This window comes from Cuculus canorus, chromosome Z (assembly GCF_017976375.1).
Source record: "Cuculus canorus isolate bCucCan1 chromosome Z, bCucCan1.pri, whole genome shotgun sequence".
Taxonomy (NCBI): Eukaryota; Metazoa; Chordata; class Aves; order Cuculiformes; family Cuculidae; genus Cuculus; species Cuculus canorus.
Genome location: NC_071441.1, coordinates 47,816,727 through 47,839,726, shown reverse-complemented (window position 1 = coordinate 47,839,726; position 23,000 = coordinate 47,816,727). Strand labels below are relative to the sequence as shown.

The following is a 23,000-nucleotide window of genomic DNA, read 5'->3' as shown; positions in this document are numbered from 1 at the left end:
AATTTTTTCGAGCTTGAATTCTGACAGTCAGGTTTACTAGCATTTCAGTGTAATTTTTATTTAGACTTAATCACTGTTGAGCTTGTCTGCACACATATTAGCAAATTTTCAAATGTAAGTTTACTTTCACCAAAACTCAGTTTTTAACATCTATGAGAAATACAACTTACAACTTCCTGCTTACCAGTAGTGTTTTATGGACCCCAGGCTAAGCTTCCAGCTGCTACAGCTTCTTATTCTTTCTATTTGACTATTGCTATTCATATTTACAGGTCATAGGCAGTCTGTGGTTTTCACTTTGCTTGCTGCCACATGCGGCAGGAGTAGAGAGAACAGTAGGAAACTGGGTGTCAAATCTGGACATTTAGAAAATACCATCAAAGCCTCTGTATTCTGCTTGTAAAAGTAGATCACAGCTGTAGGGCATTTTCACACAAGATATATCAAGATCTGCTTCATGAGGTCAGAGTAAGTAAGATCTTTGTTGCCAGTACTCTTTCCTATGTCTTGCTTTTCCAAGATGTTCATTGACAGTGAAATATAAGATGCTACAGTTTTCGCTCTATGGCTGGAAGCTGTAGCATGGATAAGAGTGTATGTCTGCCATGTAATGAAATCATATGTGGTTTACAGTATGAATATGTCTTTTGTGGTGTCTAGAGTAGTTATTTTTAATATGCGAAAAGAGTTAAGGCGTGAAGTTGATCAGAATTCAGTGTAAGATCCACCAAACATCCCTCAATGGACTTTGAATATATGTGGCTGTAGGCTCTTGCTCTACGTTTACATTGTGCGTCTTAGGAAGAGGAGATATTGGGTTATTTAAAACACATTTAGCATAACAAAATATAACAGTGGTTATTTAGAAGTATTAGCTTTTGCCCGTGTTCAGCAGTCGTTCTTTTAAAGCACATGTAAATAATTTTAAGAAAGAGGAAGAAACTAAGCTCACTCATTCAAAATTTTTCGGCCTCAGTTTTTCACAATGAGTTGGTGGGACAGCACAAACTACATGCAGTTTATGTTAAGCAGATTGTTTATTGAATTATGGACAGCTGCGGAGTTGTGATAGCAAGGAAGAACTGAAGCAGAACTGAAGAAAGTACAAAAAGTTTTGAGCAAGTGTTGCTGCTGAAGATTAAGGAATGCAACTAAAGCCCAAATTGCTCAATAGGGTGAAGTGCTGAATTTCCCAGATGTAGGTACCTGGACTGGAGTTTTTGATCCTGAGACATAACTGCTGCCAGCAGCACCTGTTGCATCTCGTGGGAAGGTTGTGCATTTGTTGCCAGATCAGTCATGAAATAGAAATGAGGGATCATGGTACAGCGGTGGAAGTTTAATTTTGTGTTCTTGTCTTGGCACTCAACAGTTGCAGTTACGTATGTGCCAGGATTGATGTGCCATCTTTATTAAAAATCTTAAAGCTGCACTGATTGTTGTGAGCTCAAAAAGATTAAAATACAAATGGTTTAAACTAAATCATGCAGCAGCCTCATCACAAAATAATAGTAACAGCTTCTAAAAATGCAGACTTGTTTCTGTCTTCTAGTGGAAGTAAAATGGGAAACAGGACTTGGAAGTTGTAGGTGTGCACTGCTCTTGAGCTGAAGTCAGAAGCAGCCTCAAACAAACAAGTCAATTCTTCTAAATGACTGGGCAAAGCAGTAGCTCAGGGAGGCTTTGCGAGTTGCTCTTTGTTCTTGTAATAATCGTTGCATTGAAAAGCTGGGCTTTTTGCTTTTGTAAGTGAATTTATCTTCACTTCATAGAATTTCAAGGTATATGTAATTGGAAGGTCTGTCACAGCACCTACAGAATCAGGTAGCATGTTTTCTGACTATCTGGTCTTTAAAATCTGGCTTTTGTATCTAACCTGATCTTGAAGAAGCATGACGAATGGCCAACCAGCATGTCAAATTCAGTGTTCTGTTGTCCAATTAATAAACATGAAAAAAATGGCCCTCAAAAGAATGTAAGCACATATCAATTCTGGATAAACAGTTCTAATGCTTATTTAATGCTTGTTTAAATAACTAATGGTGGCTTTGTTTCTTCTCTGTGCCTAAAGCATGAAAGTACGAGATTCAGTATAATTACCCACGTGGATAGCTGGCTTTTTATCAGTGCATTTTCAGATTCAGAATCTCATTTTGAAATTAAAACAAAAAATAGTTTGGCAAAAGAAATTGAAAATGTTTTCTTACCATGTAGATGATTTGAATTTTTTTATTTGAAAAAAGTAGTACCCTCTCACTGAGAAGATGAGTGTTTTGAGTTGTGTGTTGTCTGTTTATCAAGAATGTGTTTATGTACTTTTCCTCCTGTGATGTCTGCAAAATCAGCTGCTAATAATGAGAAAGCAGTAGATTCTAGCCTATCTCTGGCGTTGTGCTTTAGATATCTGATGATGGCTTAGGTCAGTTAGAGCTGACTGACTACTTGACAGCGGAGGGGCTTTCTTAAGCTTTGATATTGCCTTGGAGCCTGTCTTAAAGGTTACAGTGAAAAAACCTGAAGTTACTCTCGTTTACCTCTGTGATCCGCTTTGAAATTGCAGAGCTGGTAGAGTGATTACTGAGCAAATCAACAGTGGAGTTCCTATCAGCCATCGTTAGTGTTGGCTCTATATCACCACTTTTAATCAGTGTAGTGTTTGTGAAAACTACTTGTCCTGCATACTGCAGTCTTGCATGGGATTTGCTCACAAGATTAATACAGCAGGGTTAGAGGCAAGATATACATCTGCACATTGTTCATTGTCTTTAGATCTAGCCTGAAATGGGCCTAACTTAAGACGCTATTAAGTAGTTCATTTTTAATCTGTCTTTTTGGCTGGGACAGGCAAGAAGTGCTCTGTTTAGTGTCATATATGGGGCTAAGCAGAGTTAAGATATTCTTTGGTTGAAAACTTGTTAATTGGAAATTGGCCCATTTGTGCTCCCAAAATGATGTCCTGCATTTTGGTTTTAGCAAAAGGACGTGATTTTGAAGTTTGATATTTTGCAGATTAGCCATTTTTTGCCTTCCCTTTAAGTTAAGTGTAATTTATATTTTAAATGCTGAAATACCTGTTTTACAAGAAGGACTGAAGGATACTTCTATGTGCCCTTTTACCTTGTCAGTTCAGTGAGGCGAACTGAATTCATCAGTGTGAGATACAGAAGAGAGAGAGCCTGGCTTCAGGTGCAGACTGCAGTGCCTCATTGTGGGAATCTATATCCTAATAGAGAACACTGTTAGGGCCGTCCCCATGTGCAGCACCCTATGTGGCTGCTCTACTTTTGGACTGCTGAAGGCCTTTAATCCAGTGTCTCCCTCTCCGTCAAGTTTGTAGGAAGCTGTAGATGCATAGATCCACTGCCTGACTCAGGACCCTGAAGTAAACACCTGCTTCTTCTCCCTTATTCTCCATGATCTTCATTCTCCAATATCCCTAGAAGGAATACACTTAGTAATTTTGATCAAAAAATACTAGTGAGTATTCTGTTCGTCATTGATTTTTAAGGACTTGTTTCTCATGGCTTGAAAAAGCCACTTGTCACTTCTCTTTAATGATTTAGACTGCGCGCCCTCCAAAACCACAGGTTTTGTACCTTGGAATATACTCCAACAATACCTTCATAGTAATACTAGGGATAACTAGCGGCAATGCAAATTGTTGTATAAAAAGCAATGTTATCTGTTGGAATGTTCTACAGTATTTTCATGTAAAGTTTATGGTTTAGTAAAACCTGGCGCAAAGGTGTTAAAGTTACCATTTATGTTTATACTTTCACATAACTCCTGGCCAAGTAGTTTGCTTCTGCAACATGATGGCTCAGAGAATGGCAAATCAGCACACAAAGGAACTGAAGTTACAGCTATCTTTTTGTTCTCTGATTTCTGAGATACTTACTGTAGCATATTTTTTATTGCTTGTCGCACTACTCTGAGTTCGATCAGTGGTATTCAAAGATGTTTGTCATTCTAGACAGCTGAAGGAGGACGTACATGCTAGATTCAGTCTGAATCATGGTCTGGCTGAAAATCTTGAAGTTCTGAGAAAAGGACTTCAGGTTTTATTAGTTTCCAGTCCATTGTCTCTGTTTTCTGAATGCCCTTCATAACATTTTAGGCTGAAATGATCATTATGGGTATACTGCTTGATGCCTCGCATAACTGCATTTAGTGCTCTATGAATTCCACCTGTAAAGAGTACCTGTCGGTGATGCTCTGTGGGATGCAGTTGTATGATATAGAGATCCACCGGCATTTTCTGACTTTTCCATCTGCTTTGAATAGGAGATGCCACGTGTGCATTGAGAGCCTTTAAGAAGCAGAGAAACTGTTACAGAGTTTAAGAGAGATCCCAAGGAACTGTGCAAATAGCCAATGTGTTTTAGTAAAGGCGTGGGTTTTACTGAAGTTTTGTGAATTAGTCATCTGAAGTGTGCTCTTCATTTGTATGAAAGACCCTTTCATTTTGATCCATTCCACCAGTGTTAATGTATTCCATCCTTAGTGGTGTTCTTGAGTTGTTTGTATGTGCTAAGCATAAAAAAACAAAGGTAAAGAACTATAATTTTCTGGGAAAAAAAGGAGGCAACCATAGGAGAACATACTTCTTGTGGTACGCATTGCCGAGTTGGGTACTACGACCAAGCAAAGTCATATTACTGAGTAGCTGTTCCTTATCTTGGCGTCACGTAGCTATATCAGCCCATTTCTGTGAGCTGCAGGAAGCCAGTCTAACTCTAAGCTTTGCAAGGTCATACGACCAGAGCACATCTGACATTTTCATAACTTCTAGCTCTGAGAGCTGAGATGGATGTTCCTGCCTGGAAAGATCTGCACTGCACAGTGTACAGCAGCCTTCCTGGCCTGTGTTTTGTCAACCCACCATGTGTGAAATAACAAAGAGAGGACATTTGGGGATTCAAAGAGAGAGAGGTGTGCCAGCATCCACTGTGTTGCATCTCTGCCAAGGCAGGCCTTCCTTACAAGGCACGCTTTCTATTTACAGCATAGTATCACAAAGCCTTTGGCCATTTCCCCGTGTAACATACAGAGACAGAGAAAAGGTGTGAAACATGAGACATTGCTGCCGGAACCAACACAAAACTTACTAATACAATAGTGGAACTAACAGCACAATGAATGCAACCTGTCATCACTGTGGTATCTGGATGATGTTTTCTTAAATGTTTCAGGAATAGAGGTTACTTTTCCCAAGAAAACAATTTTTTGTCCCCTTGTCTCTAAGCCTTTGCTGGAGGGGTCTGACAGTAAATAACGTCTGATCCCCAGTCCTTTAGAGTCAGCACTTCCTTAGAGAGATCAGTCTTACTATGTGCTTTGTGCCAGAGAGAGAAAGACAGACGAGAAAAGCTACTGAGCAATTTGTTCTGAGAGCAAGAAATAAATTCCAGGCGTTAAAATCGGGAAGAAATCAAGACAAAAGAAGTTGTTTGTTTTTAATTAATTTCCTAGACTTAACAGGAGGACTTTCCAGCTGAATACAACATATTTAGAAGTATTTCCTAACATGAACCTCAGCATTAATATTCTGTATGTAATATATTTCACATGTGCTGTGACACATTTTTAGCCTTTGTCCTCTAGTTCCACTTGTTACTGGAATTTGAAAGTTAGGTTTTGCAGGCAAGACAGATTGTTTGTGGTGCTTAGATTTTTTTAACTGTCCAGAATTTAAAAACACTGTTGCCTTTAGCAACAGGTAGACTTTTCAAATGACCAGGACCCTGTTCAAATCTTTGAGTTACCTACTTCTCTGTGATGTAAAGACAATTCAGAACAGAAGCTTCTGTTAAAATTACCATGTTACCTCTGGTCTCTCTGGTAACCTCAACCAGGAAAATGAACAACCTCCTTGACTCCGACAGGCAGCCTGTGAAAAGCTTTATCGTTCAGAGCTGTGGTGAAGCAGGGAGTCCAAATGTCTGTCCTTTTTCTTTTCCAAACACTCCCCCCCACCCAGTTGGGCTGGGACAGCTCTTATCGGTGATAACTGTGTGTTCGTGTTGCTCAATTCTAGCAGTTCTGGAGCAAAAGAAGATATTCTGGAGATAATTGAGCTATGGCCGCTGGCAGTAGATGGGTCAGGTCATGAATTGTGTTTGTCCTTTTGGAATTAATTATTTTGTTCATCTTTTTTTTTCTGCCTTTGTAATGTAATGAATGTTTCAGACAAAAGCAAAAGAAACAAATATTTGGCAGATACACTAGTCAATAGTGGTGTGAATGCTTGGTCTGAAAATACATGAAGATTAATTACATATTCAGTAAAATAGTTTTGAGTCCCTTCTTTATTACTAGCAAAAGACAGGAGCAGTACTAGAGAAATCAAGTAACGTCTTTGTTATATTGATGGAAATTGCTCACACACGAAGAAAACTTATTATTTTTCGTTTTTCATGCCAAACTGAGATCTATTAGCAAGACAATATTTTGAATATAGCACACAGCATATAAGACTTCCAGCAACTTTTCGAAGACCTGACAGATTTGTTGCTAAGAGCTTTGTACAGCATGAAGAGCTGAAGAAATGGCTACATACGTAACGTGCCTTGGCTTTTAATGTGCATTTAGAAGACCTGAGAATGATAGAACATGAAGGATATGTATGTTAGTTGTTTCCTGCAAAGTAAGTGCATTCTGTTCATCCTAATTCAAAGCTCAAAACTAAAGCCACCCAATTTCAAGTTGCCATATCCGACAGTCCTAGCGCTTGAGTGGAACGCATGTAGGTCAAAATTCTATTTAGTTGCTCCTGACAGTGGTGGGGTTGTATGGAGTTTTTTTTAGATGGTGGGTGGAAGAAGCAGTCTTTATGCAACGTGGAGACAATTGTGTTAGACTTGGACTCAGGTCATATCTGCCAGTTTACCTAGAGATGCTTAGAATGCAAGTGTTGTGGCTAAGCAAAAAAATGATTGTTAGGATTCTCATGTTTTGTTACTGATAAGAGATTGCAAAGTTTGTCCTCAATTATGCAAAAAAACACATACAAGTTGGAAAAGGATAAAAAACAAGTGGAAGATAACCACATTCAGAAGAAGGAATGGGAAGGATAGGAAAGATGAAAAGATACATGCATAGATTAAGGACATAATTTTGATGACCCACTGTTTCCTGCCAAATTTGGACATTTATCTGCAGGAACCTTAAAACCCGCAAAGGAATCTTAACACAACTGGTGAGCTGCACAAAAGGATTTAGCATTGCTGTTTCTTTTTGTGAATGACATGCAGATCTGCTTTTGAAGGCATCTGTGAGAAATTAAGACATATTTTAATAAATAAGACTGTTTTAATATTCTGCTGAATATATAGGTCAAACCGATTGAGTATTTTTTGTAATGTACTGTAATATATTCATTTTAATATAAGTTTAATGGTGATTATGTCGTAATATATATCGTTATCCACCCAAGAGTATTGAAGGAACTGGCGGATGTCCTTTCCAAACCCCTATCCATCATCTTCCAGAGGTCCTGGCTGACTGGGGAAGTTCCACTAGACTGGAGGCTGGCTGATGTTGTGCCCATATACAAGAAGGGTTGCAGAGAGGATCCGGGGAACTACAGGCCTGTCAGTCTCACCTCAGTGCCAGGGAAAGTCATGGAACAGGTAATCTTGAGTGCTATCATGAAGCACACGCAAGAGAACCGGGTGATCAGGCCCAGTCAACATGGGTTTACAAAAGGCAGATCTTGCCAAACTAACCTGATCACCTTCTATGACAAAATCACTCAACTACTGGATGGGGGAAAGGCTGTGGATGTAGTCTTCTTGGACTTCAGTAAAGCCTTTGACACAGTTTCTCACAGCATTCTGCTTCAGAAACTGTCAGCCTCTGGCCTGGACAGGCGCACACTCTCCTGGGTTGAAAACTGGTTGGATGGCCGGGCCCAGAGAGTGGTGGTCAATGGAGTTAACTCCAGCTGGAGGCCAGTCACAAGTGGAGTTCCTCAGGGCTCAGTACTGGGTCCAGCTCTGTTCAATGTCTTTATCAATGACCTGGATGAAGGCATTGAGTGCACCCTCAGCAAGTTTGCAGATGACACTAAGCTGGGAGGAAGTGTCGACCTGCTGGAGGGTAGGGAGGCTCTGCAAAGGGATCTGAACAGGCTGGACTGCTGGGCCGAGACCAATGGCATGAGGTTTAACAAGACCAAATGCCGGGTCCTGCACTTGGGGCACAACAACCCTATGCAGCGCTACAGACTGGGGGAAGAATGGCTGGAGAGCTGCACAGAAGAGAAGGACCTGGGGGTGCTGGTTGACAGCCGACTGAACATGAGCCAGCAGTGTGCCCAGGTGGCCAAGAAGGCCAATGGCATCTTGGCTTGTATCAGAAATGGGGTCACCAGCAGGTCCAGGGAGGTTATTCTCCCTCTGTACTCGGCACTGGTGAGACCGCACCTCGAATACTGTGTTCAGTTCTGGGCCCCTCACCACAAGAAGGATGTTGAGGCTCTGGAGCGTGTCCAGAGAAGAGCAACAAAGCTGGTGAGGGGGCTGGAGAACAAGTCTTATGAGGAGCGGCTGAGAGAGCTGGGGTTGTTTAGCCTTGAGAAGAGGAGGCTGAGGGGAGACCTTATTACTCTCTACAACTACCTGAAAGGAGGTTGTGGAGAGGAGGGAGCTGGCCTCTTCTCCCAAGTGACAGGGGACAGGACTAGAGGGAATGGCCTGAAGCTCCGTCAGGGGAGGTTCAGGTTGGATATCAGAAAAAAATTCTTCACAGTAAGAGTCATTGGGTACTGGAACAGGCTGCCCAGGGAGGTGGTCGAGTCGCCTTCCCTGGAGGTGTTTAAGGAACGGGTGGATGAAGTACTTAGGGACATGGTTTAGGGAGTGTTAGGAACGGTTGGACTCGATGATCCAATGGGTCCTTTCCAACCTTGTGTGATTCTGTGATTCTGTGATTCTGTGATTCTGTTATATTAATTCTGTACTATTATAAAATAGAAATTATTTCTTCTATAATAAACAGGTGATCCTCTGGGAAAAAGGACCATCTCTTTCTCTTCAGAGCTCATCCCATGGTGTGTAGATTTTATGTAATTCCTAGGGTGAAAACAAATTCACTGTAAGTGGTTTACTGCTGTAACAGAGCTGAGTGGCTCCTTAATGGAGGGCTTTCTGTTTCACTTCTGAGGTGCAGTGCTGGTTCTTCCCAATCTGTGAGAAATACCATTCCCTCTGTAGTCCTTAGGTGGCATTTTGCCTAGAAGACATACAAGGACTGGTGTAATTTTTTGTGATGAATGCTTGGCCAATGTTATTGAAAGCTAGATTCCAACTTAAATCTTTCAAGGCAACCTTCTCCTGGCAAGGATCGTGGGGCTGTCTGATGTTACCTAAGACTTAGTTTGTTAAGTGAGACAGAATAACCCATTTCAATTTGTTTCCCTTGAGACAGATACAGCCAAAATCTTCTTTAAAAGCAAAACACTGAGTAAGGATGGAGATCAGGCCCAAGACCAAATGTTTACAGATTAGACGTGGAACATGTAGTTGAGGCAGTAACAGAGGACCTTTGACGATATCATTGCTAGGGCTTTCACATGGCTGAAGAAGTCTTTTGTCTTGTTGCTATCCCCTAATTTTTTTATTACGAACTCAATGTTAAAACCAGAGAAGTTAGAGGTTAAGCTATTTTTGTGACTGTACTTGATAGGATTTCATTTTTCCTTTCAGTAGTGAACTTCTACAGGAGGATTTTGTGTGACTGTTTTGTTGCACAAGACTTCATTTTTTAATCCTAAGAACTGTTATTGGCTCGAAGAAAATGGCAAGTCTGCCAGGTATTTGTACACACTAAACAGACCGAATACAATACAGATGGTAATAACTTTTTGCTAATGTGAAAAGAATGTTTTATTTAAGATCTGGAAGGATTACTGAAGCTGACTGATATATGAGTCCTGTGAAAGAAGTGTAGACACATAAAATAGGTACTAAAATGGTCGAATATGAGGTGTTTCTAGAGGCCCCATGCATTTCTTTGCAATCATCAAGAGCTTTACTTGTTTTGTTTTGTTTGTACTTATTCTTAATTTATAGTAGTGACCAAATGGGCTGTGTTCTCAATTAAACAGGTCATTCAGCACCTTATTTTGAGTTATGGCTGGTGCTCAGTTTCATTTGATGGTAATATCAGAAGCAGATGTGGATATTCATACCAAAGAAACAGGTTCTTCTTTCAACTTCTGGGTACAGCTTGATAGGCTTTTAATCATTATTTATTGAAGATCTTGATGATTTATGAAAGGACTGCAGAGTCTTGTCATTAAAAAAAAGTCATCTTTATGTCTATGTAGTCCATGAAGCTGGTGGGGACTGATTAAATACATGAAATCACCTCTGTGTGTGCTTAGTTTAGGGGTTAAGTGAATAGAGATTTTAAAATATATGAAATTTCTGTTGGTTAAAAAATGGCTTTCAAAATTACTTTCTGGAGAGGGAAGGAGAGAGGTGTTTCGGAACAGAGGAATGTGATTCAGAGTCAAAGGAAACAAAAATGATGTGAAATGCCACACAGATGTTGGGAGAGAAGAAGCAAAGCAATGCAGACTGTTATTTGGGTTGTCAGCAGCTCTGGATAGTGGCCTGTCCCTTATGTCACTGCTTTCACAGTAAGGAATGAAACACTAGCTGGACCATCAGGCACATACATATGATTTAAAAATAGACTTATAAGGTTTTTTTTTTCCCCTCCCAATGTTGGGTGTTTCTTTTTTTCCCTTGTTCTTTTCTTCTGCTGTTATACAGCAGGGATTCTGTGTCTCGAGTTACAGCTGCAAGACATGAGGGCCAAGGTTTTCAGCAGCTTTGTTTTAGTTTTGATTTCTATGGGCGATATGTAGCAATCCTGTCTGTTTCTCTGCTGCCTGAATATTGGAGTCCATCAGGTAACAGGAAAATGGTTTTATGGTCTCTTACTTCTTTGCTCCAGTTGTGCCTCTGTGTGACAGAAGTGCTGCCCAAAAAAGGAGGTTACACTTTCAGATGAAGACGACAGAAAACCTGTAGGCTGCTTGCCTTATCTCAGGCTTATGTAGCTAAAGGGATATTTGCCCCTCAAAAACAGTCTCTTCCTGACACTTCCCACTTGCTCTAACCAATGAGCTGCATTTTTCAGTAGGCCTTCGTAGGCTGTTGTTCGCAGGACCTACAGCCAGGGAGCCTTTCTTGATTGCAGAGAAAGACGTTGGGTGTTTATGTATTCTGTACAGCAGTTTCAGAGGGCATTGGTGGCAGTCTAGTTTTGTAAAGCAGAGGTTCCTGCTAATTTACTAATCAAAATTAAATAGTACTTTCCAAGATCCATGTTTTCCTGGCTAAACTACTAGGGCTTAAGCTAGTTTGTTATAGTGTTTTCATTGGCCATGCAGAAATGTCCCAGTATTTAGGGAAAATATAGAGGTTTGATTGCAACCTGTTATGAGTATCACTTGCTGAAAAACTAGGACTATGTGTAATGGCATCCACTTTCTTCATCTGCAAAGTCTGTGCGGTTTTGTGCTACACACAGAGGGAAACAGTGCTGAAAGGATATTGCTGAAATTGCAAAGCCATGTTCTGCCAAAATTAAGTTTTATTCCCCTTTCTGTATGCGTTAGGACATAATTGCAAGTTGAAATCATATTCTGCCAGAGCAAGCCGCATGAAGGTGGGATCTTCAGAGAATTACACTGGCAATCTCCGTTATGTCTCGTATTCCTGTGCAAGTTGTAGTAGTTTCTCCTTCAGTTACATAAGTTCCACAGCCTGCATATATTTGGGACCGATTTTTCTGCCTTAATCACAAACATTATTGAAAGTTTCTTCTGCAAAGCTCAAAGCTGCTATGTGTGCAAAAAAACAAATAAGTGTGCATGGAATATATGGTTTTTCTCATTTTATTTTTCAAAATAGAACAAACATCCTGAGTGGAAAATTTCAGCCTGAATACTTAAGAAGTTGAGTAGCACTTTAAGTTGCACATTCTATTTTAAAATAGCCCAGTTAATGCTAAATATGTTAATTATATGTGTTAATCATAAACACCACAACTCTCTCTGCCTGCAGTGCCACTCATTTTAGAGCATACATTTCAGAATGCATTTTGAAATAAGGCATTTGTGAGGCTTTCCTACTATTTGTGCTCATATTGTCTTTTGGATTGTCTTTTCTTCCTAGATGCTTTTCATTCTAGTTTTCCACTTCATTCTGGTTTTTCACTTCATTCTGGTTTTTCACTTCATTCTGGCTTTTCACTTATGAGTTATGTAACATGACGAGCAAAGAGTTTGATTTATGAATTTTGCATACAAGTGGTAATAAAATCAAGCCCAACAGCAACACATTGTTTGCTAGTTTTTCTGACTGTGGTGCCGATGGTTTGTGCATTGATTTATCTCGTGTATGCTTGTTTAGTATCTACCTGAAATAAATGAATTCCCAAATCAAAATCAGTGTCCAAAAATGTAGCCTGGCTTCATGAAAAAGGTTGTAAAATCTCTACAGGTTCTTTGGGTTTGGTTACTTTGTAAGCTTTCAATGGAGCTAAAAGCCAAACAACTTGCTTTGTAAGTCTTACTTTAAGATTTTTATAATAAAACTGCTCAACTCAGTTCATCTCTGGTTTTGGAATTTGTATTGGTTAAGAGTGACTTAAATAGATTTACTACAATGACTTGAGTTTTGAAGTATACTTTGAAGGTCTGTCAAATGTGGTCTGTTGTGTTGATTGTAGCATGACACAATCTATTATTGAAAGAAGCATCATAGTAAATTACATGTTACAAAGTTGGAAGTCTGCATCTAATTCCTTCTTCGTAAGTTCACAGAGAAAGGAGAAAGTACACTTTTACAATTGCCTGATTTAGGGCCACAGGCAGCATCTGTCCACCAAGAAGAGGTGGTTCTGGTAGTCCTATATTTACCCATACTCTGAGAGTCTGTGGCTGACTATAGGAGTGGCAACCCCATAGTGTTTTCTAGTCCATAGCACATTAACACCACATTTTTTTAGGTGCTCTGCCTGTTGTCTAAGGGCAAACATACTTGGAGAGTAATTAGCACTATTGTACTGTCAGAAGGATGAAATGGAAAAGAACATATGGGACAATGCACTTATGCACTACTGGGTATTGTCAGAAATGTTTTCTGTGAAGTATTAGAAGGAATGATCCTTAAATCTGTAGATAGCAGCAGGATGGAAGGGTCTACTGGCAGTTCTTGGGGCCATGATGGATAAACAAGTGATCTTGACGCATTGTTGTAAGGGATAAAAGAACAACTCAGCCCGGACAAATGGGGAGTGCTGTGCTGAGGTTAAAATAGCTGACAATCCAAACGCTCGCTGGAAGGAGTCTAACAAGAAATCAGAGGTGGCCCTTATAATGTAGTGCATCAAAACATAACATGAGATTAAATTATGTTGGGTCATATTTGTTACTTCAAACTTGCAAGAAAAAAAAAATGTATCACCAACAGAAAAGGAGTTGCCATGGTGGGCGATAATAGAAGGATATTCATCTCTTCTGAGTAAGCAGTTTACACAATAAAGAAAACTGAGTTTTCTTTTAGTGACTTGTTTCTCTGTCTTCAGCTAATTACCTGGTTAAACTTCATAACTATTGTCTCTGACTTAATGTTCTGTCCCTGAATGCATGATGCCATGATGGTTGTCATGCTTTGAGTTTTTGTTTTCCATGCATGAAATTATAGTTTTGAGGACTGCTCTTCTTTTGAGTTTCCAGCTGCTTAGTGCAGTTGTGCTGGTAGCGAAGGTTCAGTAGCTGACTGTAGGATGTGCTGAGGGTGCATTTAGGGAAGCAGGTGAAACTGTCCATGGTCAATCTTTTGAAGCTTATTTAATAGGAGGTGTACCCAAACTCTTCACATTTTTCATAATTTACTAGTCTGGCAATGAGTAGGAACTTGTTTCTAACTAATCCCATCTTCCCATCAAACCTCTTCAACTTCACTTCTTACAAAGGTTTGTGAAGCCTCATCAGGCACAGCAGGTATGTGAGGTACCTTTTTTCATAAGGCTACTGTTCCTGGCAGAATCTCTTCTATCTCACTACCTTTCCCTTCATGCCTATGCATATGTACATACATGCTTTGTGGCGTGTTCTTTGTCTATGCATACACTGTGTGTTCTTTGTCGATGCATACACTGTTAAATTTCTTGTGGGCTTACCGAGTAAATAAATCTTTTCCATCTGCCTTATATGGGAGGAGAATGAGTCAGCCACTGTTTTGTTTTCCAGAAGTTTGGTAGATTGAGCCTTGTAGACATTGAAATGCTAGAGGGAAAGTGGGTAGGAACATGTGGAAATGCAAAATTCATGGGCATGCGGCAGGGTAATCACAGTGGAAGGTTTAACCACTTGTATATTTCTACTATTAAAGGTTTATACTGTGTGAGAGCTATTTTCAACATTTATGCCTGTGATTTTAACTGATTCTTCACCTTTCAATGTTCTGTCAGTTCCTACAATTTTTCCAATAGATCTGTGGAATTTTTTAGCTAAATAACCCCTAATAAAATATATTTTGTTCTTAATCACGCAATAAAAGCTGTAGAGGATTTGTCCATAAATTGTTTACTGAAGCCATGATTATCAGAGTGTGTATACTGCTATTTGCACACATTCACTGTGCATTTTCATGATGGGATTTAGCCGTTTTTCACCTACCTGAATGGTCAAGCAAGTTTGGAATGGAATGACTTTCATGTGCTGGATGGGTGGATTTGACTTTCATGATGCATGGGTGGATTGTGTCTCATTTTAGTTTGTGTCATGATTTCTGTGATTATGCAGACTGACCATCTGAAGTGCAACTCAGTTGTTAGTCTTGTCAAATCACAGGCTTTAGTTGCAGATGGTTGATCTTCGTGATAGTGAGTGGTCTTGCAAGGACGTAATTTAGCTGTATAATTCAAATAAAAGGAGATACATCACGGAGGAGGTAGCCTTCAGATCAACTGCTGCTAACTCTTCACTGAGGTGTGCAATTTCTTTTCCAGCAAATATTACGGCATGCCCGTGGAAATGCCACAAAAGTGATATTTCTCATTACTGATGGATATTCCAATGGGGGAGACCCAAGACCCATTGCAGCATCCTTGCGTGAACTGGGAGTGGAGATCTTCACCTTCGGGATATGGCAGGGGAACATCCGAGAACTGAATGACATGGCATCTCATCCAAAAGAAGATCACTGTTACCTTCTTCACAGTTTTACTGAGTTTGAAGCTCTGGCACGCAGGGCTCTTCATGAAGGTATTAATGTACTAACCTTGGAAACCTACAGAGAGCAGAGAGGTCTGAATAGGAAGATTACCAGTATTGTCTTATTACTTTTCATGTAGTTTTGATACAAAGAACAGACTATGGTCTTGGCTCAGTGTAAATTTTGTTTGAATAGATGAACCCTGTGGTCAGGTACACAGTTGTCCAAAGAGGCACTTAGAACACACCTTAGGACTAGCCTTAATACTTGTTGGGATTGGAAAGAAGAGTAATCTAGTTTAGACTAGTTCTCACTAGTTTAGACTAGTTCTCACTAGTTTAGACTAGTGTTCTCACTAGTTTAGACTAGTGAGAACACATAACAAGGCTTCGTTTGTAAGCCGGTGCTGCTTGACTGAGGCTTAGAATATGGGTCAGACTAGCCATCAGTAGTTGCCTGCTACATTTAATTTTTAAAAGCCTGCTACTTCTGTGTAAGTACTGTGTTTTACTGCCATTCTGTTTGTTCCAGGTAAGGTTTGATTGATCTATTTGAATGTACCAAAGGAAAGATTTTTTTCTTTAATGTGTCCTACTGGTTATAGCTGCTGTGACCAAACGCCCTCCTGATGCCAAAGATGGCATCCACCAAAGCTGGGAAAAGCTGTCACAGCAGCTTCTCTTGGGAGTGAGACTGTATTCTGGCAGTGCTATACTCAAATGAAACCGAGTGAGAAAATATGAGGATAATTGCCCCATGGATTTCAGTGACCTTCTTTCCAGAATAAGGACATCAATTCTTATTTTTTAGATCTTGAGTGTAGCAAGGCTCTGCCTCATACAGCTGTCACTACTGGTTACAACTGGAAAGTAGTTTTTTAAAGAAACGTTTCACTAATAACATGAGGTTAGGCTGTAGGGGGACTTCTGTTTGGATTTTTTTTTAATAAATTGGTACTATTTCAGACCTGCCCTCTGGCAGCTATATCCAAGAAGATATATCGCATTGTTCGTATCTCTGTGAGGCAAATCAAAACTGCTGCGACATCATGGCAAGCTGTAAATGCGGCACTCACACTGGCCAATTTGAGTGCATCTGTGAAAAAGGATACTATGGGAAAGGACTACAACATGAATGCACAGGTGAGTCTCATGTTTTAGTGCTGAAGTTTCTGTGCTCTAAATACATGTTTAATCCAACTGAGAGCAAAAAAAAAAGCGCTGTTTGGGGTTGTGGCTGTGCACCTGGATCAGAGTGCATCTGAGGATGTTGGGAAATTCTTTCTGGCTGAAGGCATGGAATAGCTCCAGAGTCAAAATCACCCCTTACTATCTCTGCATCCACGGTCTAAAGAGATGCAAAGGAAAGAGGTAAGAATAGGGCAAATGTTCTGACACAGTAAAACTTCCCTAAAACGCAGCTCCCCAACAATTTATGACTGGTGTTTACTGAGTATGAAGTAATGTCTTTTGCACTCAAGTGCTCTTAGTAAATTTTTCCTTCATAAATTTTGCTGATCACTTTTTGAACTTTTATAACCTTTCCTGTTTGGAGAGAGGCTTTATGTGTGGATCTTTGCAGGATAGATCTTAGGTTAAGCCTACAGTCAGTTAAGTGTTCTTTAATTCTCTCATGTTGACTTTCGGTTACTAAAGAGGAAGAAGGCATTTGAGTGACTAAACAGAAACTGGTGATCATATTTTGCTGATACTGTTGTTATTAGTGCTTTTTGGACAAGTCTTTTTACTGGTATACATTCAAAGTCTACTGTTAAAATAACAAGAATTTACAGTTCTTCATTATCAGAGAAGGGTTTATCCAACTCCATTGATTTTTCTAGGACTAAAATTTCAAAATTGTCAGAGCATATCTGAGCTCTATTATATTTGTTTTGTGAGACAAAAGGAGGATTTCTCAACTAGAAACAAAATATATTATTTATATTCAGAGAACAGACACAAGCAAGTTTGTGACTAGAAGCTAAAGAAGGGTTAACAGAAATTGTGGTGGCTGTGTGCCTGCACAAGGAGGATTATAAGGATACAGTGAGGGATCCAGATAAGCATATGATGAGGGAAAGGCATTGTCTGTCACCAGAGCAAGAAAGGACTGAGGTACCCACTGAGTGCCATGAAAATGATCCAAGGGCTGGAGCACCTCTCCTACAAGGGTAGACTGAGAGAGTTGAGGGTGTTCAGCCTGGAGAAAAAAAGACTCCAGCGAGACCTTATAGTGGCCTTCCAGTGCTTAAGGGGGACCAGTGCATAGGGAGGATGGAAACAGACCTTTTAGCAAGGACAAGGGGTAATGGTGTTAAACTATGGGAGGGTAGATTTAGACTGGATATAAGGAAGACATTTTTATGATGAATGTGGTAAAACCCTTAAGCACGTTGCCCAGGGAGGTAGTGGAGCCCCCATCCCTGGAAACATTCAAGGTCAGGTTGGATGGGGCTCTGTGCAGTTAAAGATGTTCTCCCTCCTCCAGGGGGGGGTTGGACTTTCCATCCCAAAGATTCTATGATTCTACCCTAGTGTATGTGCTGGGAAAGCGATCACTTGTCTTATATTCCCTGCTGGTTATTACCACGTAATTCACCTTGCGTCTCTTGAGCATCTTTCCTTTCTTCTGTATTAAGAGAAGCAGGTAAGCAGGAATTCATTGAGTTCTGAGTGTAACATGAGTTTGAGTCAATGTATGCACATTGGATCAAAATGCTATTTTATCTAAGCGGATGCAGCTTCCTTGTGTGGTCAGGTAACTCTAAACAAAGATACACTATTCCATTTTGCTTATTATCATTTATAATTCCAGTTCTTTTCAGACAAAATCAGACTTTTCATGTTAATTTTTTTCTTTTGTAATTCAAGTCAATTTCCTCTACCTCAAGTGCCCTAGTAACCTACTGAACAAAATAAACACTGCATTTCTGACTCTATCAGTATTTTTATCATCAAGTATCATTTTGAGCTATTCTGAAAGATAGAAGGCATATCATTTTAGTGTTACCTTTTCCACAAAAAAGCAATATTTTAATGGGGTGAACATAATTTTAGAGTGCCACCAAAAATTGTAAGTGTCTGATTTCTTTAAATAGGTAGTTTACAGCTGCAGAGGAAGGTTTCATTTTTACATCATCAGCAGGTGTTTCTAAAATAAGTTTTTACACTGCAAATAAGCTGATGATTGCAGCCCCCCTGCTGTATATGTGAAGATAATTGAAGATGCATCAATGTATTTTAGGGAGAATTTGACCTAAGTTACTCAAACCTATTTATTAAGATGTCTCTGCTATGCTCAACTGCTGTATTCTTCTTTAAAAGAGACAGAAACAAAAGGCAACATGTGTTCTTTAAACAAAAACTAGCATATTTTGAAATCTTTTATTCTGGAAAGAATTCCAACCTTTTTTTAACATTACCCGGTTGAGCATAGCTATGGATTTGTAAAGCATAAGGAATCTTAAGAATGCATCTTAACTTTTCTTCACTGTATAATGTACAGAAGGACGTTCAGCAGCTTTACAGTGACAGTACTTACATTTTAATCAGACTACTTACAGCTGTTGATTTGTTAAATTTGCAGATACTCGTCTAGCCTATGTTTACTTATGCAGTAAGGCTTTTTTTAAAGAGTTTTCATTAAGATGGAAGATGGTTCTTCTGCAACTTGTATGTTCTTTTTGCTGTTTTGGTTATTTTCTGTGGTTATTTTCTGTATGTTCTTGTGCTTATGTATTGTGCCACCTTACTGTTGTTTATGGTTTTAAATGTGAAGCATCAGAATAACCATGTAAAAATCGTAATGGTTCTTTACTTTCCTAATTAACTCAAAACACTCTCTAGAAAGCTTCCATAAGGTAAAATAGGAGACATATGCTTTGTGCCGAAAAGCAGAAATTGGCTTCAGTGTCCCCCTCCTGTTCTTTGTAATGTTGTTGATGATGTGCCACAGAAAGAAGAACAGACCGACTGTTCGCTGCTTTAAAAAGCAAACCAAACAAAAGCTTCCTGGCCCACACTCAGAGCCTCATGCAGCCAGAGACATCCGTGACAATTGTGCAAAGGAAGGGAGAAAAAGGAAGAACAGAGACAGTATCATAACCAGTCCCATGTATTGTAGCATACATAAACAGCTCCTCTTCGATAACACTTCACTTTTTTTTCTCCTTCTTTTATTTGGTTACAAGTGTTGAGTTTCAAACTAGTGACAAACAAAAATACAGAAGTCAGTAAAAATAAATCTGTGATTTCTACAACCTAAGACTCCGTCACTCCACAATAAAAACGTGGGCTGTTTGAGTGGACTGTTTGTCCCTTGGAAAAGTAAAACAAATGTCCAGGTCTCCATTTATGTTCTTCTTGACTTTGGAATTTAGGGAATGTTTTTAACACTGCCTTTTCACACATCTTTTTCAGCAAGATTCTCCAAAGAAAGTTCTTATTTAAGAGAGCTCTAACCTTTTAGATTTATGATGATGCAACAAAAGGACAATATCTGTCATGAATCATAGAATCATAGAATCACTGGGTTGGAAAGGACCCACTGGATCATCGAGTCCAACCATTCCTATCAATCTCTAAACCATGCCCCTCAGCACCTCATCCACCCGTCCTTTAAACACCTTCAGGGACGGTGACTGAACCTCCTCCCTGGGCAGCCTGTTCCAGTGCCCAATGACCCTTTCTGTGAAAAATTTTTTCCTAATGTCCAGCCTGAACCTCCTCTGGTGGACCTTGAGGCCATTCCCCCTTGTCTTGTCCCCTGTCACTTGGGAGAAAAGGCCAGCACCCTCCTCTCCACAACCTCCTTTCAGGTAGCTGTAGAGAGCAATAAGGTCTCCCCTCAGCCTCTTCTTCTCCAGGCTAAACAACCCCAGCTGTCTCAACCGCTCCTCATAAGACTTGTTCTCCAGCCCTTTTACCAGCTTCATTGCTCTTCTCTGGACACGCTCCAGAGCCTCAACACCCTTCTCTGGTTGAGGGGCCCAGAACTCAACACGGTACTCAAGGTGCGATCTCACCAGTGCTGAGTACAGAGGGAGAATAACCTCCCTGGACCTGCTGGTCATGCCATTTCTGATACAAGCCAAGATGCCCTTGGTCTTCATCTCATCAGTTACTTCCTAAGCGGAACCTCAGTTATTGAGAAAGTCAGGAAACACTTGTCTTATAAGCAGTAGCTTCTTGTATCTAACATGTGGACCCTATTTTTTTGCAGCACAAGGTATGCATGAGGATGATGTGCAGTTGGCAGGGCAGAACTAGTAAATGAAACACTTGTAATCTATGCTAGTTGCTCTTTCTTTTGTTTAATTTTCATCCACTACTAGTGTATAATTACTGAAGTTTAGAATTTCACCATGTGTACATTCAATACATTTTGTAGGCCTCTATTAGGAGTGTGCAGCCTATCAGTTATCATCTGCACAGCCACTAGGGCAACGTTTTTTCTACAAAATAGCACATGGGTTATGTCTGAAAAAAGCCTTTCCAATGAAACCTTAAATCATGGGGAAACTTTGACCTTTTTTTTTTTTTTTTTTTCAAATTTTAATTTGGAACACGTTCACTGAAAAAAAAGACTTAAACTTTGAAGAAATGTAGGTCTAGGAAGGCAGGGGAGATTTGCATTTTGTGGTTTCTTCGACTTTGGACCCAATTTTCAGCTGAGCATTTCTTTCCATTATATTTTCAGGATTGTTCCTGTTGAGAATGCAAAACAAAACCTGATGTTCATAAGTTGGATAGCTTTCTAGTTAGGAAAAAAAAAATGTGTTTAATGTATTACTAGCAATTCTTTTCTTAGTCAGACGGGAAGAACTTTAATTTCCGTGGCAATTCCAATGGCTTAGTCAAAAAAAGCTAAACATCTTATCTGCCATTTTGTGCCCTTCTTTCCTTCATTTTGATAGGAGCTTCTTCTCCCCTTGGAAGCTGGATCACTCTTTCTCAATAATCCTTTTCAGGAGGTATTTCTTTAGCTACTCTGCAGGAGTTACAGGCTTAATGAAGCTTTGCCAGCCTCTTGAAATTGTCCTACTGTACATGGAAATTTTCACTAATTTTACAAGATCCCTCTGAGCTCCAAGGTATCCAGAGTTAAAAACAAATATCATAACATACTTTGTACAGTGGATGCCTGATATGCATCTGGAGGAGCAGAACCAGCAGCATTCTGAGATTCTGCTAGTAATTGACAGAGAAGGAAGGAAAAGAAAGTAAGAAAGAGAGCATGAAAAAGAGAGTATATAAAATGTCTGCAGCCACAGTAAAATCTCAGGTTAAACTTGCCTGTTGAACCTAAAGGGTTGATTTAGTTCAGAGAACCGCAGATTTTCAAGCTTTTACAACTTAGATTCTTGCTGTCTTACAAGGCAGTGCCATTTCATGCTTCCGTCTATTGAATTTGCATCTTAAAACGGACAGGAGTTTGGTTTGGTTTCTCTTCTCACCTTCATTTTTAATTTCTAAATCAGAAAAACACTGTTCGGTTGTAGCTTAACTGTCACTAAAAGAAAGCTTCTCTTGAGGCCTGCAGCCACTGAAAACTGGCAAATTGGAAGAAGAGCATTTCCCTGTGGAAAATGCTAAATGGCACCAGCACATTATCTTATGCCACATAAACGTGCAGATCTTGATAACCAAGAAGAAGAAAGCAAATAAAAATATTAAACAAGATGTGTTGGGAAAACTTGGACTACAGCTGGGCAGTGAAGCTGGGATGTGCATGCTTAATTCTTGCAAAACCTGAGCAGTTTGAAGATACTTGGATTCATCTACTGTAGAAACAGAAAAACCTGACTGGAGTTGCTGTATTAACACCACCAGTTAGTGCTTCTCCCTTTTTGCTTGACAGGTCTCTAATCATGAACCCCTTTCTGTAACCCTTTTGGGGAGTGACCTTTGTCTACTTTACACTTTTGCTTGTTATTTATTCATTTAAAAAATGCTTCTCCTGAGTGTAGCTGCCTTTTGTTCTAGCCTCTCTTCAGTGGCTTTTTGTCCATGATAGTACACCGAGGTTCTGATGTGAGTATACGGTGTTGAAATTACTGTCTGTCATGTAATAAAGAGAGAAAACAAGAAAGCAGAGATCTAAACTAAGAGGAAAGATGCAAAATAACCGTGACTAAGCAATGGTAAATTGATGCCTAATTAATACTGGCAAAAACATTCCTAGCTGTCATTCTGTGTATTTTTCCTTTTTCTTGTTACTCTTGTATGACTCCTTATGGCTAACAGTTTGAGCATAACATCGTGATAGTTAAATACAGAAGAAATGCAAATGAGTGTGTTTTTCTAGTGTGGTATCATAACATCATGATGGATAGGTACAGGAGAAATATAAAGTGCTGTGGCTTTGCAGTGAAGGTACTAGAAGGCAAGTGATGAGGAAGGTGGATATAGGAAACAAGTTCTATAGACAACACTGTAGAAATTTAGTAGGTTAATTATCATTTAAAAAATCTTACTGAATTTTGAAAAGATAGTGCAAAAACTTTCATAATTGTTGTTTGGATAAAGACTGAAGTAAATGTCTCTTACAGATATTTTGTGTGGAAAATAAACATGTCTGGAAGCATACAGACATGCTCTTCCAGATTTTTTTACATTGAAATCTGCTTTCTCAAAAATTTCTCCCCTGAAGCCAGCATTTCCTGCTTTGCTTTTGACAGTTCAGGTAGAGGTTCTCCTCTTTGTTGAAAAGGCTGAGTAAGAAAAGGATTTGGATGCTGCAAGATTTTTCAAAGTGGTGCAC

General features: G+C 39.6%; 1 protein-coding gene across 3 annotated transcripts in view; it reads left to right on the top strand.

Moving 5' to 3' along the window:
• SVEP1 (sushi, von Willebrand factor type A, EGF and pentraxin domain containing 1) overlaps positions 1-23,000 on the top strand; it is a 133,745-nt gene that overhangs the window by 4,239 nt on the left and 106,506 nt on the right. For all 3 annotated transcript variants that reach the window (XM_054053676.1, XM_054053673.1, XM_054053675.1), the window contains exons 2-3: positions 15,034-15,289; positions 16,205-16,381. In XM_054053676.1, the coding sequence (XP_053909651.1) occupies positions 15,034-15,289; positions 16,205-16,381 (433 nt within the window). The remainder of the gene's footprint in view (positions 1-15,033; positions 15,290-16,204; positions 16,382-23,000) is intronic.